This window comes from Entelurus aequoreus, linkage group LG08 (assembly GCF_033978785.1).
Source record: "Entelurus aequoreus isolate RoL-2023_Sb linkage group LG08, RoL_Eaeq_v1.1, whole genome shotgun sequence".
NCBI classification, from domain to species: domain Eukaryota; kingdom Metazoa; phylum Chordata; class Actinopteri; order Syngnathiformes; family Syngnathidae; genus Entelurus; species Entelurus aequoreus.
Window position 1 is genome coordinate 28,812,637 of NC_084738.1, and position 17,564 is coordinate 28,830,200.

Here is a 17,564-nt window from a genome sequence, read left to right on the forward strand (position 1 = left end):
CACTTTTTGGGTGCACTGTAGTAACAGTGTTTTGGTGGTGTCAGGAAACATGAGTGAGGGATGTCATGAGGAGGGCGTGGCCTGTCTACTCATCCAAGAAGAGCAGTGCTGAGTGGGTGTGGTGGTGGACCATCTGGAATTACAGTCTGTCAACAGGTTTCTGAGAACAAGTGTGTGACAGAGGATATATCCCCTTCTCTGTCGGGGGTTGGCTGCACTCGGATGACTGAGGGAGTCATGGAAGAATATGACGAGACAACGTTTTTCGACGGATCCGAAAGTTTGACCCCTGATCCTCGCTCGGACCCGTGCTCCGGCTGGGCCTACCTCCACAAGTCCGTCATCACCATCGCGATGGGGTCTATTATGTCCACGGCAGGCGTGGTCCTCTTCCTGTTGCAGTCCTCCGGAGTGGTGCGGGGGGGCCGCCCTGTCCCGTCCGCCTGCCTATCTGTCGGACTGATGTTTGTGGTAGTGGGCCTGGTTTGGATCCCTATACTGAAAGAGAAGAGAAGGCGTCAATGTTACTACCAAGAGGCTTGAAACCCCCCCCCCCTGTCCCCGCTTGTCCTGTTCATGGAGCCTATCCCAGCACAGAAAGAGTGAAGACTGAAGGCCTGCTGCCTGTACTGGAGCCATCAGTGTCTTTGCATCCTCACAGCTAAACAAACCAATGATTCAACTGTCAGCAGGCTGGCGCGGCTTCTTGTCGATAATCACATGCGCACATTGAACTTTGGCCATTTTGTTGCCGCGCACAACTACACATGCACCTTTTGCTGGTCTCCACCCCGCATTCTCACCATGTCCACCTCCGTGCAGATGGAACCGGTCCTGGAAAGGAGGTACGGAGGAGTTGGACGCTGCAAGTGCTCCTTCTGGTTCGCGGTAGCCCACGACATACTGGGAGCGCTCATCATGATGGTGGGGGTCTTCGGAGGCCTGGTGATCCACGACCTCTTCATCTACGCCGGCGCCATCGTCATCTTCCTCAGCCTCATCTGGTGGGTGTTCTGGTACTCAGGCAACATTGACGTGTCGCCAGACGAGCTGGAGGACGACGTGGGGATGTTGAAACCGAAAAGCAACAAAGGACTGAGCCGGGTGGTGAGACGGGCGTCCAGCCGACTCTCCAGCGGGATTCGGAACTCTTTTGGAAAGAATGGCAGGTCAAGCCCCAATAAGGGTTCAAACGGGGGGCAGCTGCAGAGCACTGATGTATCACTCTTCACTATTTACGATGCGGACATTGCCTCTTCGTCAAAACAACTTTTCAGAGAGACACTGTCCATATAATGAACTAAAATAAAGTGGCACTTGTCTTATATATATTTACTCTGCAATGGCAGTGCACACTTAGCTAATGATTAGACAAGGCTCGAGTTCTGTCTATGGATAAGTTCACATGCTCTTATCTAGGGTGGCTGATAAGATACACGCCGTGTACGAGCTCTGCAAAGGATAATTATGTCGAGATTATGGAGTGCAGTGTCAGTGCACCAATAAAAGTGCCCTATGAATCTTCCTCAGCAACTTCCATCCACCCATTTTCTACCGTTTGTTCCTTTCGGTTATAAAGAATATTTCACTCTGGAAGATGACATCATGGCAATATGCAACAGTGTCGTTATCAAAGTTTTCATTTTCAATCAATATGTATACCAACCTGATAGCCTTATTTGATCTATCTATCATGCATGTTTATTTTTCTCTGGTCAGGACATACAATCCATAATTGTATTCTCACAAGCTTTGTCTGAATTATTTGTATTAATCAGACTGTATTCTGTGTTTTGGTTTTATTAGTATCTAATTATTCAACACAGTAGTTTCAATATACACAAAGTTACTCTTCTTGTTGAGTAATCCGCTGTATCAGGGCTGTCAAACTTGTTTTCATGAGGGCCACATGGCAATTGTGGCAGCCGCGTGTAACAATGAATACATACAAAATTAAACACCATAGCCTCATTTCATAATTGTTTTTGGATTATAATATTTTGATATCCATCAATAACAGATTGATGAATAAAGTGCTTTGAAACTGGAAGTCGAGGTCGAGGCCCCGTAACTGCCCCCCCCACCCCCCGGCCTTGAGTTTGACATATGTGCCTTAAATGTTGTCATTGATTGTATTTCAAAATGTCCACTTGAGTCATTTGTATTTTTATTTATTTGTGCTGGGTATTGCTGTCAAATTGTATACAGTATATGAATACATTTATGTAAATATAGTCTTTGTGGAAGAAGGTTTGTTAAGTAGACCTACCACAACTGCATAGAGAATCTTGATCTTTTATATTATGTTATGTTCTATTATATACCAGGGATGTCAAACTGGTTTTCATTGAGGGCCACATGGCAGTTATGGCTGCCATCAGAGGGCCGCTTGTAACAGCGAATAATGTATGAATTTGCCTCTGGATTTCATTATTAATTATATAAATTGTTTTAAATAGACTGTCGATTTTACAGTAAAAACGTTACATTAACAAAATTCTACTGTAAAATTGTGTTTTTTAAAATTTTTTACAACATTTTACGGTAAATGGAAAAACTGTACCATTTTTTTTTGGGGGGGGGGCGTTAACGGATAAAGCTGACAGCTTAGTTGCCAGATTTTTACTATTAATGTAAGATTGTTTTTTACAACATTATATTGTTAATGGAAAAATAGTAAAAGTTCTTTTTTTATTCTGGCAACTGAGCTGCCTGTTTTACTACCGTAAATGTTTTTTAATAATTTTTTCATTTACAGTGATACACTGTTAAAAACAAGATTTTACAGTAAAAATATGGCAGCTCAGTCAACAGAATTTAAACGCAAAACAATTGTAGTTTTTTTTTCCAATTTACAGTAATATGCTGTAAAGAACACCGTAAAATGCATTGTCATTTTTATTAATTTGATGGGTAGTTTGCTGTAAAATCAAAGGTCAAGCAGATATTTAAGTATTAATTTTTATTTAGACAAAAAACGTTTGGAAAGTATGATAATATACTGTAATATTTGTTGCAATATTGGATACTTTTAAAGTTGAAAAGGTATGCAATTTCAAGCACTAAATATATTTTTTCTGTCAAAATGAAAAAAACCCATTAGATTTACTGAGAAGATATGAAGTACTTCATTGACACATATCATTTCCAGGTGTTTGCGGGCCAGATAAAATGATGTCGCGGGCCATATCTGGCCCCCGGGTCTTGAGCTTGACACCTCTGTTATATACCATAATATAACATACACTATGATGTATTTTATTATTTCATTTACCATATATTTTAATTATATATGTGGCATGATTATACTATAGTTACATGTTACATAACATGACTTGAATATAATATAACATAATATACATATATTACACTATACTAGATCATATTATACCATATTGGAATGAAAAAACATTGTTTAACAAATGACTTATAAACATAACAGTTTTAGACTACATCTCCCATCAACCTTTGCGCAAGGGCATATGACAACTGGGTGTTTTGTCACGTGACCACAGACTGCTCAGTAGTCAATAGTCCGCTTCCGGTTTTCGCAATGTCACACAGGCTGTAGTGAGTAAACACGCTATAAAAAATTACTACCAGCATTATTTGTGGAGGGGAAAAAAAACCTTACTTTTCGTGCTCGGCATTGTGTGTAACACTCACACTTGTATGTCCACCCGCGGAAGTCGCTCATCCCCGGCTACTGAGTCACCACCGGCAGGCCTCTCCTCTCACCGACTGAGCATCGCTCCTAGAGCCGCGTTGGGGTGTGCCAAGCTCGGCCACGGAGGCAGCATGGGTACGGCCCCTCGCTAGCTTCGGTGGTGGATGACTAGCAGCTATACACTGTCATGAAGCAGCATCCAGCTTGAATGTTACTGCGCCTCAACTTTTGTTGTCACAATGAACGGTAAGTTTGAATTGTGAAACAGTTGAAAAAATTGTGCCCGTCCCTATGTTTAGTTTAATTTCTTTATGTTTTCCGAGATACACTTATATACAGTAATATAGAATTACCATACAATAAATGAATAAATACATATATATGTATATGTACCAACAATTTCACTAATATCGCAGTCCATTTTAAAATGAACGACTCATGTAATTTGTAACATCTACATAGAACAATGCTAAATTCCCATTCATTTATTGATATGTATGTAACTTTGGGTGTGGCAGTTACTTACAGAACCATCCCTTATTCTGTACGGACATGCGAAAGGATGCCTCTTCTTGCTATTATCAGTTGTGTGATCATCTTATATTTATTTCCGTGCATGTGATTATTATGCATACAAATGCGGCCAGTTGATCCTCCCTGAAACCCGAATGTGTTTGTTCTTGACTTTTACAGGCACTCTGCAGAGTGACGCCAAAAGACAGAACCTCCTGGAGAGGCTGTTGGATGCTGTCAAACAAGTCAGTGTCAAAATTTGAAAGTTATAGTTCTTTGTTGTAAATACGACATTCTCAGGGCATTCAATCGATCCCAGCTGGACTGTTCGGTTTGTCTCAGAAGACGTTTCGCCGAGCAGGCTTAATCAGTTCATGCTCACGGACTGCTCAGCTCGAGTCTGCAGACTAGGGACTAGAGATGACCAATCTAAGTCCATGCACAATGATTAGGATGAATAAGAACATCCATATACATGAATATGACATCCTTTCAAACATCATCCCCAAATTACATTTACAGTAACAGATGCAAATGATTAAATCTGCATGCCATTTTACACAAGGACTCACTGCGCTGTCATTAGCATGACTTTGCACACAGTACATGGTTGAAGAGGACAAACACGCTTTTTCTTTTATCTTCACAAAAATGACAAATCTTAAGGCCAAATTTTTAACTATTCTCACCACTGCTTACTATAGTTAAAGGGGTTATATTATGCAAGACACACGTTTCTTGCCTGTTGGCACCTGTTTTTGTGTGTTCGTAATCCCCATAAGTGCTGAAAATGTGAATGAAAATCATGGAGGCGCTGAGGAGCAGTGTTGCCAACTCCTCAGTAAGGAAAGTAGCTATTTGCTGTCCTAAAGGTCGCTATAAGTTGCTAGATTACGACATTGACTTATTTGTATAATTGTCACCAGCATTACGATTTTTTTTAATTATAGGGTGACATGACAGTGAATAAACATTTAAATTTCGCCCTGTAAACCAAGGCGCAAACTGCAGCAGGTTTGAACATGCCAATTTCACTTGCAGTCTAGACACTGAAGGCTGTCTCTGACAGCAGCTGGGACTGCTGCGTGAGGCTACTGTCAACCTGACTACCTGTGAGGTGGTCATCACAGCAGCACCCGCTGCTCGTTAAGGATATTCACTGCAGAGTAATTCGGGATTTTATGTCTCCAAAACATCTGAAAAAGTCTCTAGATTTGTCGATAATCGCGTTTTTCTGAAAAAAAGGAGTTGTAAAGTCGCCAGATTGAGCGAGGAAGTTGGCAACACTGTTGAGGAGATGGTTATAAAACAATTTTACATTGTTCCAAACAAGCCGTTCTAAAAATGTTCCTTTATTTGTTACATTTGTTAAAACTTGTGACGACAGCATAGTAGAGGTTTTCCCGGAGACCTTTGCCTAAGTCCGCCATTTTTATTTTCTGGACCGGCAGTTGTCCATGTAGGACTCCATGACCAAAAAGGCTCTGTTAACCTCCAACCTCATCTGAACAAGTAGTAACTTTTGTGTTTTGTGACAATGTACCTACTTGGAGTATCGGACGCAGTGGTCCAGCGAGAATTGCAGACGGACATGGAAGCACAGAGCCTGGCTAAGAAACCCACTTCGGTCCAATGGGAAATATACAGAAGGATTTACCCAAAACTATATTTAATCACGAGACAGTTCCTACAATTTATCCCAACGATAGATGCTATGAAACAGTAAGTCTAGTAACTTAGATATGACCAATAAAATGATACATTAGCAATGTAGCTTTATCTTACCTGGACTACAAAGAGATGAGATATCAACAGGCTACTTAAAGTGCAATACTCTTTCATGAATGTACATAGTGGTTTTAAATATGGGCACAGGCTTTATAATAACACAGCCATTATACCTGTACACCTTTATGGACTGAAAGGCGTTGAAAGAGGAAGCTAAAAAAACTAACCTTTTGAGATGCTTTCATCTCCTCAGTTCTGTAGTTTATTCTTCTCCGCTTTCCTCTCGCTGCGGGAACGACTACGGCATCGTACACATACGCTTGGGTCAAATCCCCTGCTGTTGCAATTTCTAATAATAAGTGGCGTATAGTTCTAATTCATGATATTTGTTGTATGGAATCCTACATCTAAAACTACAACATTGCTGACTGGGCGGAGTTGCAGCGGAAACTTGAAAATGGATCTATAAGGCTAAATTTACACAGAATCTGGACAAAAGCACCATTATTAGAGGTGATGTAAACCACAGCAAATTGTTTTAGATGTAGATTAAAAATTATAATAGGACCCCTTTAAGATAGTGGAACGGATGATCTGTTACAAAGTGTTTAATATGAAATTATTTATTTTTGTTTACCAGTGCCAAATCCGCTTCGGAGGAAGGAAAGAAATCGCAACAGACTCAGACAGCAGGTAAGACCATTCAAGTCGCCCCACAGTGATTCCTTTCTCAGCAGGGGAACAGAGGGGTAATTCATTTTCTGTAGGAGTCCAAGTCACTTTAAAAGTAAGCCGTCCTCTCCTTGCCTCTGCAGGGTGATTTGTCTTTGCGCCCAGCTTGAAGCCGTGCTGCAGCATGGCTTGAGAAAGAGCAGAGGTCTTGCCCTCACCGCCGCTGCCATCAAGCAGGCTGCTGGCTTTAGCAGCAAGGCGGAAACAGGTACAATGCTAGGACAGGATACGTATGTGTCATCTGTTTGCAAAAACCAAAATGGTTCAAAACATGGTACGTGACGTTTATTTAGTACTATTTCTAGCAGCTCAGATTTCGCAAAAAGCTTCTTAAATAGACCTTTAAAGAGCGATGTTGTCCATGGAGGGGAGAGAGGGGCAAAGAGACAGCACTTCTGATGTTTATTCCTTTATGTATATAAAACCTAAAGACATTGAAAATAAGATTTTTTGGAGAAAAAAGTCTTATTTTTGTGTTAATATGGTAAACAGTGGTGGGTAGAGTAGCCAAAAGTTGTATTGAAGTAAGGGTACTGTTATTTAAAGTAATTTGATTCAAGTAAAAGTAAAAAGTAGTATCTAAATAATTACTTAACTAAGAGTTGGTAAATATTTAGTGAAAAAACTACTCAAGTGCGGAGTAATTGGTGAGTAACGTCTGATTATTTAGTAGATTTTTTTGGTATTTGCACTAGACAATGTTTGTTCACATGTGTGTATGTGACTTTTCTACACCATGTATTACAAATGATGCACATTTTAAAATCGCTTATGATTTTATAACATGGTTGATGTTAGCATATATGCAGCTAAAATATTGAAAATACATCTGCATCTTACCGCAACCAGTTTTTCCTAGTTTTAAAGGCCTACTGAAATGAATTTTTTTTATTTAAACGGGGATAGCAGATCTATTCTATGTGTCATACTTGATCATTTCGCGATATTGCCATATTTTTGCTGAAAGGATTTAGTATAGAACAACGACGATAAAGATTGCAACTTTTGGTATCTGATAAAAAAAAGGCTTGCCCCTACCGGAAGTAGCGTGACGTAGTCAGTTGAACATACACGCAAAGTTCCCTATTGTTTACAATGATGGCCGCATGAAGTGAGAGAGATTCGGACCGAGAAAGCGACAATTTCCCCATTAATTTGAGCGAGGATGAAAGATTTGTGGATGAGTAAAGTGCAAGTGAAGGACTAGTGGGGAGTTGAAGCTATTCAGATAGGGAAGATGCTGTGAGAGCCGGGGGTGACCTGATATTCAGCTGGGAATGACTACAACAGTAAATAAACACAAGACATATATATACTCTATTAGCCACAACACAACCAGGCTTATATTTAATATGCCACAAATTAATCCTGCATAAAAACACCTACGTGTTTGTTATGCTAGCTCCTCTGCTAGCTCCTAGCTCCATAGAACACGCCAATACAATTCAAACACCTGATCAACACACACAATCACTCAGCCCAAAAGACCGTTCACCTAACCCAAGGTTCATAAAGCTTATATATTTTTAAAAAGTTACGTACGTGACGCGCACATACGGTCAAGCTATCAAATGTTTAGCAGCCAAGGCTGCATACTCACGGTACCTGATATTCAGCTGGGAATGACTACAACAGTAAATAAACACAAGACATATATATACTCTATTAGCCACAACACAACCAGGCTTATATTTAATATGCCACAAATTAATCCTGCATAAAAACACCTGCGTGTTTGTTATGCTAGCTCCTAGCTCCTATGCTAGCTCTTAGCTCCATAGAACACGCCAATACAATTCAAACACCTGATCAACACACACAATCACTCAGCCCAAAAGACCGTTCACCTAATCCAAGGTTCATAAAGCTCATATATTTTTAAAAAGTTACGTACGTGACGCGCACGTACGGTCAAGCTATCAAATGTTTAGCAGCCAAGGCTGCATACTCACGGTACCTGGTATTCAGCTGGGAATGACTAAAACAGTAAATAAACACAAGACATATAGTTACTCTATTAGCCACAACACAACCAGGCTTATATTTAATATGACACAAATTAATCCTGCATAAAAACACCTACGTCTTTGTTATGCTAACTCCTAGCTCCTATGCTAGCTCCTAGCTCCATAGAACACGCCAATACAATTCAAACACCTGATCAACACACACAATCACTCAGCCCAAAAGACCGTTCACCTAACCCAAGGTTCATAAAGCTTATATATTTTAAAAAGCTTACGTACATACGCAAAAAAAAGTTGCGCACATACGGTCAAGCGATCAAATGTTTAGAAGCCAAAGCTGCATACTCACAGTAGCACGTCTGCGTCTTTGTCATCCAAATCAAAGTAATCCTGGTAAGAGTCTGTGTTGTCCCAGTTCTCTACAGGCGTCTGTGTATCGAAGTCAAAAGTCCTCCTGGTTAGAGTCTCTGTTATCCGAGTTCTTCCATCTTGACTGCATCTTTCGGGAATGTAAACAAAGAAGCGCCGGCTGTGTACTGTTGTTGCTGACTACGTTCGAAAAATACGTCCATTTCGCACCGACAACTTTCTTCTTTGCTTGCTCAGCTTCTTTCTCCATAATGCAATGAACATGATTGCAACAGATTCACGAACACAGATGTCCAGAATACTGTGGAATTATGAAATGAAAACAGAGCTTTTTCGTATTGGCTTCAATGTGGAAGGCATACCCGTGTTCCCCGGGCTACGTCACGCGCATACGTCATCCTTAGAGGCGTTTCGAACCGGAAGTTTAGCGGCAAATTTAAAATGTCACTTTATAAGTTAACCCGGCCGTATTGGCATGTGTTATAATGTTAAGATTTCATCATTGATATATAAACTATCAGACTGCGTGGTCGGTAGTAGTGGGTTTCAGTAGGCCTTTAAGTGGAATTATTGTAGGCTGTAATGTGAAAATTTTTACTGATATTGTTATTTTTCCTAGTTTGTAAGTAAAGTAGAGTCGTGCTGCCTCTTCTGTTGGTGTGTTACTTTTTACAGTGTGTAGTACTAGTTTCATTGGTGAAATGTTGTCAAACATCAGATTGGTGAGTCCAGTGACACTGCTTTCTAAGTTGGCTGTAACTACCATTGAGGACGTCGAGGTCATGGCCTCTGTATATTTTTAGGTGACAAAAGGATGATGATATGACTGACTGTAAATGTACTCTGTGTAGGACATCGTGAGCGCTTTACAGCACCGTGCATAGATCATCCTCTCTCAGTATATGATCTTTGGTCATGCACAGCCTGCTACAACTCCTTCATTGTAACGCAAAGAAGTACATTTTTACTTTAAACATTATCCGATCCGAAATGTGCTGTTAACATAACGTAACATTAAATCATACTGATGTATCTAATGTTGCTTTCATCCATCTGTCCATCCATTTTCTACCGCTTGTCCCTTTTGGGGTCGCGGGGGGTGCTGGAGCCTATCTCAGCTGCATTCAGGCGGAAGGCGGGGTACACCCTGAGAAAGTCGCCACCTCATCGCAGTGCCAATACAGATAGACAGACAACATTCACACTCACATTCACACACTAGGGCCAATTTAGTGTTGCCAATCAACCTATCCCCAGGTGCATGTTTTTGGCGGTGGGAGGAAGCCGGAGTAGTGAAGTGAAGTGAATTATATTTATATAGCGCTTTTCTCTAGTGACTCAAAGCGCTTTACATAGTGAAACCCAATATCTAAGTTACATTTAAACCAGTGTGGGTGGCACTGGGAGCAGGTGGGTAAAGTGTCTTGCCCAAGGACACAACGGCAGTGACTAGGATGGCGGAAGCGGGGATCGAACCTGGAACCCTCAAGTTGCTGGCACGGCCACTCTACCAACCGAGCTATACCGCCCCGGAGTACCCGGAGGGAACCCACGCAGTCACGGGGAGAACATGCAAACTCCACACAGAAAGATCCAGAGCCCGGGATTGAACTCAGGACTACTCAGGACCTTCGTATTGTGAGGCACATGCACTAACCCCTGTGCCACCGTGCTGCCCATGTTGCTTTTAGCTGAATGAAATTGATGTGAAACGCTGTCGGTATAATACTGTCATGTCAGTCAGATGCCGCCCCGCTCTAAATGCAGAACACTCGCTCTGCGTAGGGCTTTGCAATCAGTGTAGAAGAAGCACATTAAAATGTAAATTATTGGATGACAGTAATGGCACTTCATATAATATTTTACCCCAAATGTATTCCTGGCCACGTCATGCTCTGTCACTGATTAGAATATGAGAAAATATTTTCCTCCTTTACTTCCGTTGGCTAAGTGGTGGACGTCATTAGTACTTGCAGTGCAAAACAGAAGGTCTTTGGGTCGAACCCTGGCCATTGTTGAAAATGTGGTATGTCTTTTAAATTTATGATTTAATGATGTTAAAATTGTTTAATATGCTAAACTTCAGGATATCAATAAAAAAGTGGACTGTTACAAAATCATGCTGATTATCAAAGATGTTAGATGAGTGATAAATAGTTATTGCTCAATTAAAACTTTTGTTATTCTGGAAATTAATTGTGTTGCTCAAGGTAATATAATTTATATGGTGCAGGGATACCCATGATTTCAGCTTTTCAAAGTTCCTCTTGGACAACCAATTTTTGACCTCGGTATTTGTCAAATCCTAGTTACGGCCCTGCTCTCTAAGTCTCTCTAACAAGCTAAAACAATTTTGTCCTTGCAAGCAGTAATCGATGAATAAATAAATAAATATAATGACGATTTCAGAATTAAATTCAATGTTACAAAATAAAAGTAGCGTTTGTTCTTCACAAAAATACCCTGGTAAAAATAAAAAGTATGTTGCAATAAAACTGTTCCAACAGGTGCTATTTATCCAAAAAGTTACTTAAGTAAATGTAACAGAGTAAATGTAGCGTGTTACTACCCACTTCTGATGGTGTTTATTACAGAAAAACATCTAAAATGATAAAGAATGACGGCGAAATGTGAAGTCATTGACGTGTAAAAACCAAGACGTTAACCAAAATATAAAAATAAAAAGTTGAAATTGACAGGAGTATTGGGACGTTGCGCTGAAGCTGCTTACTTTGCGGTGTGCATTGATATACTTTTTTGTTTTGTTTTACAAAGGAAAAAAAAGAAAACTGCAGCTGTGTGAGAGTATAGATTAACCACTGTAACAGTTTCACTTTATTTATGTTCTCATGGGGAAGTGTAACTGCATGGTTAGTCTCAGGATTCTTTTGAGTTTGGAGTCAACCCTACTTGCAACCATCTCACTGTTTACCACATAAAACTGACATTTAAGAATGCAGCGTGTCAGGTTCAAACACTGATGACATCTATTAAACAGACAAGAAGCAAGGAATCATGCAGAGACAGAGTTAAATTCAGCTCAATGAGGAGAGACGTTTTGGGCTGTACTCTCCTTACAGAACCAACCTACGCTCTAAAGTCCAGCCCACGTGCTCCTCTATTTATTTGGAAGGTCCCTGGTTACATCACTGAGGCCGCCTCTAAAAGGAGTGGCCACACATTTCATGCAAAGCAGCTTCCAGTACGCACAATACGTGATGGAATGTGCTGGGGCTTTGTGATTGCCTTGTCTCTGCTTCGTCTGCGTGCTGTCGTCTTATCTTCGTTGAGGTCCTTGAAGTCCTTGGCTGTTAGTGGGCTAAGACAAACATAATATCTGCGGCGAGGCAACCACTCATATGCCCTGACTGATAACAAGTTTTGTCCTTGCACAGATAGAAATGTACAACTTGAGCACAATAGCTAATAACTATAGCAACGGCCTTTAAGCATAAGAGTTGTGTGATAACTTACACATAATTATTCTAACAAGCATCTGTTAATTCCTCTGCATTGGCTAACACTTCATTGTAAAAACTAGTGCTTATCAAACAATAGTTAAAAAAAAATCTGATCAATCACACTTGAATTTTGTTAAATGTTAAAAAAAAGTGTCACATTTTTTGACACAAATGCAATTTTATTGTCAAAATGTCATAATACAGGAACATGTTTTTAAATGTTTTACTTCTATGCATGTTATTTGTTTGCTCAAAACCTCCTAACGTTATAGTTAATAAAACTTTTTCAAAACAGGTTGTAGCTCCACTCCTCTTTGCTGCTGGTGGGTACGTGCAGTGATTAAGCGCAAAATGGCCTAAAAAAGAATTTAAAAAAATTGAATCTAAACAAGGCAAGACAAGTTTATTTATAAAGCACAATTCATACACAAGGCAATTCAAAGTGCTTTACAGAAAATACAAGGAAGCAAAAATGAAAATAGAGTCATCCATCCATCCGTTTTCTACTGCTTGTCCCTTTTGGGAAAAATAAAGAAAATAAATTAAAGAGTGTAGATAAAAACTTTCAGTTGTCATATGCACAATTAAATAAAAGGGTTTCCATCGTGGATTTGAACATTGCCAACTTTGAAGCCTGTCTCACATCTTCTGGAAGACTATTCCAGATTTTAGGAGTGTAAAACTGACCATGTTTGGTCTTGACTCTGGCACCAGCAGAAGACCACTTCCTGAGGTTCTCAGAAGCCGAGATGGTTCATATGGTTCTAACATCTCAGAGATGTACTTTGGTACAAAACCATGAAAAGACTTGTACACAACAGAACTGTTTTGAAGTCTATTCTCTGAGCAACAGGAAGCCAGTGCAGTGACTTAAGCACTTGACTAATATGGTCATATTTCAAGGTTCTAGTCAGGACTCGAGCAGCAGCCTTCTGGATGTACTGTAGCTGCTTTACAGCTCGTTTAAAGAGCCCAGTGAGAATGCCCTAACAGTAGTTTAATAACATTTATTAGTCTTTCTAAGTCTGCTGTAAACACCCTTCCTTTGATTTTGGCAATGTTTTTTAGCTGCTGATGTTATTGACTCATTGTGGCTGTTCAAGTTCAAGTCTGAGAATGAGTCCATTATTATCCTTACATTTCTTACCTGATTATTAGGAGTCAAAGAGAGGGTTTCAGTGTGACTGACAATAGTTTCTCTTTGCTTTTGTGGGCCACAGACAATGATTTCAGTAATGTTTGAGTTTAGCTGAAGAAAATTGTTTTGCATCCACACACTGATCAGTTCGATGCAGTGACAAAGTGAATCAACAGGCCAACGTTAATCTGCCGTCAGTAGCTGCATTTCCATTACCCATAGAAATGTGCAATACCTAATTATCACAATAAGTATCGGTAATTAGTAATAGAAACACTCATATTTAGAAAAAGTTCTCAAATATCGCTAAAACATTTTTGCGCTCTCATGAGGTGGTTTTTCAGACGTTTTGGTATTGAAGTGTGTTGAAAAAGCATGATGGAAACACTTTTTTACGCATTTTCAGGGCACCTAAACATCGAAATGGTGGGGCGCCGATGCAGGACAGCTAGGGCAGGCAGACGGGTCGTCTTAATCTAGCTTTCGATTGGTCGGCCGGGGGGAGCGAGGCAGCAATAGAGACCAACCCGCTGGCTCGGAGAGACCCACATGCCCGAACAATGTCGAGGGGGCCCTTGAATCAATTGGTCTGGGAATTCCTCGTTCACAGTTCTCTCCCAAAAATCCCTTAATTTGTAGCTGCCGCCATACGTAAGTACGTTGCCTTTGAGCGATCACCCAGTGCCTTCGTCTTCTATTGACAATCACAGTAACAGCAGTGGCTGCAAGTGTAACCAGAGCTCCAAAACCATGGAATGGCAAAGTGTCCATCTTCCTCAAAGTGGGGTCTCGCGGGACGAGATTTTACGAGAATGACTACTCATGACGCAAAACACCCTTTAATGAAAACACCTATAAGTTGCAAATGTATTTGGTCGAAATTTTAGAAATATTTGTTTTTATTTTGCGAAAAACTGCAATGGAAACACAGCTAATGATAATCACGATTGTGATGTGAATCAACTTTTTTTCTCTACCATAACTCAGAGTGCACTGGGGCCGCAATGGGATAAAGTGGGGCCCGAAGCGTAATTTTATCTGGAGGCCCCCTTACCCATTACCAGTGTTGGGACTAACGCGTTACAAAGTAACGCGTTACTGGAACGCCGTTAGTTTCGGCGGTAACTAGTAATCTAACGCGTTATTTTTTTTTATTCAGTAACTCAGTTACCGCTACTACATGATGCGTTACTGCGTTATTTTACGTTATTTTTTATGTAGTATCGGCTAGAAACAGAAGCGCTGCGGTGTCTTTCTTCTGAATCTTCCTCTGTCACACGCCGGAGAGAAGAAAAGAGCCGTGTGCGTGGGTGTGGGTATGGGAAGGGGAGGCACACACGTGATCCGCGGTTTGATATATAAAACAAAACAAAAAGGTTGTTTGCATGCACGTTCAGTCCACACACAGCGTGGTCATGGCGAGCGGAGTAACGGATGAGCTTGAACGCCCCGCGCCATTTAATCGGTGTGTTTATAGGAGCAGACTCCGTTGTGCAAGACGAGGGTTTTAAACACATGCTGAACGTGCTTGAGCCACGTTACGACATCCCGTCGCGCACCCACTTCAGCGATAAGATTGTGCCAGATCTTTATGAGCAGGAGAAGAAAAAAGTCGTGGATGAACTATCCCGACCATCATCTGTTGCGCTCACGACAGACTGGTGCACGTCCAGGGAAACAATGTGACGATAAGCGCTCACTTCATCACAGCAGACTGGCAGATGAGCAGACACGCCCCCTCTACGAGAGTCACCTTGCGCAGATACTGACACAAGTAGTGGAGGAATGGAAGATAAAGATATCCCAGTCACAAGTGATAATGCCAAAAATCACATAAATGCAGTGAATGAGGCAGGACTGGGACCACAGATAGGTGCTTTGCACATGTAGTGAATTTGGCATCACATCTCAGTAAATAGGATGGATCAGGAAGGAGGTTTCCTAGCACAACAGCTGCTCATGTACTTAAGACAAAGCAAGAAATGCTAAAGCTGCCTACTCATAAAGCTCATACATGATGTCCAAACGAAGTGGAACTCCACTTATGATATGTTGGAGCAGCAGGAAGCTATATACTCTGCATTGACCCACAACACCCTGAAGAAAAATGTCAAAGACATCATCAACCTGTCTAATGATGATGTGAGAGTGGCAGAGGAGGTCCTCCAGGTGCTTAAACCCCTCAAAAGTGTTACATCTCTACTGAGCACTGAAACTTCACAATCTGTGTCAATGATCCTGCCACTGAAAACAAGGATTCTACAATCCATGGCTCCAAGTGTGGAAGACAGCAGCATCAGGCTTTAATTCACTATCTATGTTTCAAGGAAGATGATGTGCCTTCTTATGTTGCACTTTAAGTTGTTTTTTATTAATGGTCATTGGTCCAAGTTTAAAGAAAGGAGAAATGCCTTTTTATGTTGCACTGTTTTTCATTAATTATGTTAAAATGAAAATAAAAATGCATGTCAAGTTGATCAACTGATTGTATTATTCTCCAGTGCAATAACAGTACTGAAATGAAGGCTAAAAGGGCATTAATGGGAGCTTTAAAAAAAAAGAAGAAAAAAAGAAGTAACTAAATAGTTACTTTTCACAGTAACGCATTACTTTTTGATGTAAGTAACTGAGTTAGTAACTGAGTTACTTTTGAAATTAAGTAACTAGTAATTGTAACTAGTTACTGGTTTTCAGTAACTAACCCAACACTGCCCCTTACAAATCTTTTTCACACTTTATTGATGTAAAACTATTTTTATAATTTCTATTTCTATTTCTATTAACTTGAATTTAATATAATGCATGTTTTGGACTAAAACCTATCTGTGACAAAGCAGTAAGCGAAGAGGAATACTTTTGCAGTAAAATTTTATAAGAAGCGCCTTGTAATTTATTTGACATTTTACATGCGTTTCTTCATGCAAAACGTGCCCCCCCACGCACATCGTGGGGCGGGGGGCACGTTTGGGCCCCTGCGTTAAGGGCGGAGCGGCCCTGCACTTAGGTCTGCATTTACTCTTCCTTTAACCAGTTTCTTAAGCAAAAACGTTTTTTTCAACAAAAATATTTTCGGATAAAGGTGCTGAGCTCTCTTTTCTTCCCAAAAAGTATTTATTTGATTAATCTGCATTTATACAAGATTTATGCGATCATTTTTTGTGCTTTGTTGCATTAAATTTGACAGTACTAATTTAAACTCAAACCTTTTGCAGTCTAGGGTCGTTCTTAGTATTTTTACATACTTCTGTTGCACCATAAAAACAGCCTAGTTTTTTTTAGTACATCTTCTTGTGTTTGATTGTGCTGGTATTCTTTTTAATTTTGTCTCAGTGTTTGAACACTTTGGGCCTAAAATCACACAAAAACTAAAAATCAAGTAGGAAAATTTAAAAAATGTTTGTACATCTTAATTAAATTGGTTCCACCCCAGAGGATGTTTAATTGAAATGATAGAAAAAGGAATTAATTCACTGCAATTCAGATATTTTTTTACAGCCAAATAACAGGAACATTTTTTTCATGTTTAACAAAGGTTTTGACTAAAATACTAAAAATATTGTACTTAACATTCTAACTAAACGCAAATTCCCTCCATTTAAGTGTTTGGATAAAGTAAAGGATTCCAGGACTTTAAGTATTTTTCCACCATTGTCAGTAATTTGACAGTTAATACATGTGCTGTCCTCCAATCTAACCTTTTCCCTTGTTATTTTGTACATTTTCTCACTTATATTTATTGACTAAAGTCTTAATCCTGCTTTTCTTCTCCAGAGTTCACCTTCTGGTTCTACGTGAAGGAGCATCTCAACAGGCACGAGCTCCAGCGCTTCTACTCACTCCGTCATATCACCTCCGAGCTCGGCCGGGGTCGCGCCTGGCTGCGCTGCGCACTTAACGAGCACTCATTGGAGCGCTACCTGCACACGCTGCTGGCTGACCGACTGCGCCTCGGGTGAGTGCAGTGTATGAATGTGGGAGATTTTGTTTAT

General features: G+C 40.3%; 2 protein-coding genes across 2 annotated transcripts in view; both read left to right on the plus strand.

Moving 5' to 3' along the window:
• The first annotated feature begins 707 nt into the window (after positions 1 to 707).
• On the plus strand, positions 708 to 2,058 carry LOC133655051 (transmembrane protein 238-like). Its single transcript, XM_062054956.1, has one exon. The coding sequence runs from the start codon at positions 721 to 723 to the stop codon at positions 1,294 to 1,296; it is 576 nt and encodes a 191-aa protein (XP_061910940.1). The 5' UTR covers positions 708 to 720; the 3' UTR covers positions 1,297 to 2,058.
• A 1,473-nt stretch (positions 2,059 to 3,531) lies between these two features.
• snx29 (sorting nexin 29) overlaps positions 3,532 to 17,564 on the plus strand; it is a 344,206-nt gene continuing 330,173 nt past the window's right edge. Inside the window, exons 1-5 of the mRNA XM_062056216.1 lie at positions 3,532 to 3,913; positions 4,361 to 4,425; positions 6,549 to 6,601; positions 6,724 to 6,848; positions 17,347 to 17,527. Of these exons, the coding sequence (XP_061912200.1) occupies positions 3,907 to 3,913; positions 4,361 to 4,425; positions 6,549 to 6,601; positions 6,724 to 6,848; positions 17,347 to 17,527 (431 nt within the window). The 5' untranslated portion in view covers positions 3,532 to 3,906. The remainder of the gene's footprint in view (positions 3,914 to 4,360; positions 4,426 to 6,548; positions 6,602 to 6,723; positions 6,849 to 17,346; positions 17,528 to 17,564) is intronic.

What these genes read in the sequence shown, in the direction of transcription:
- LOC133655051 (XM_062054956.1), top strand. Translation starts at nt 721, where the DNA reads ATGCGCACATTGAACTTTGGCCATTTTGTTGCCGCGCACAACTACACA.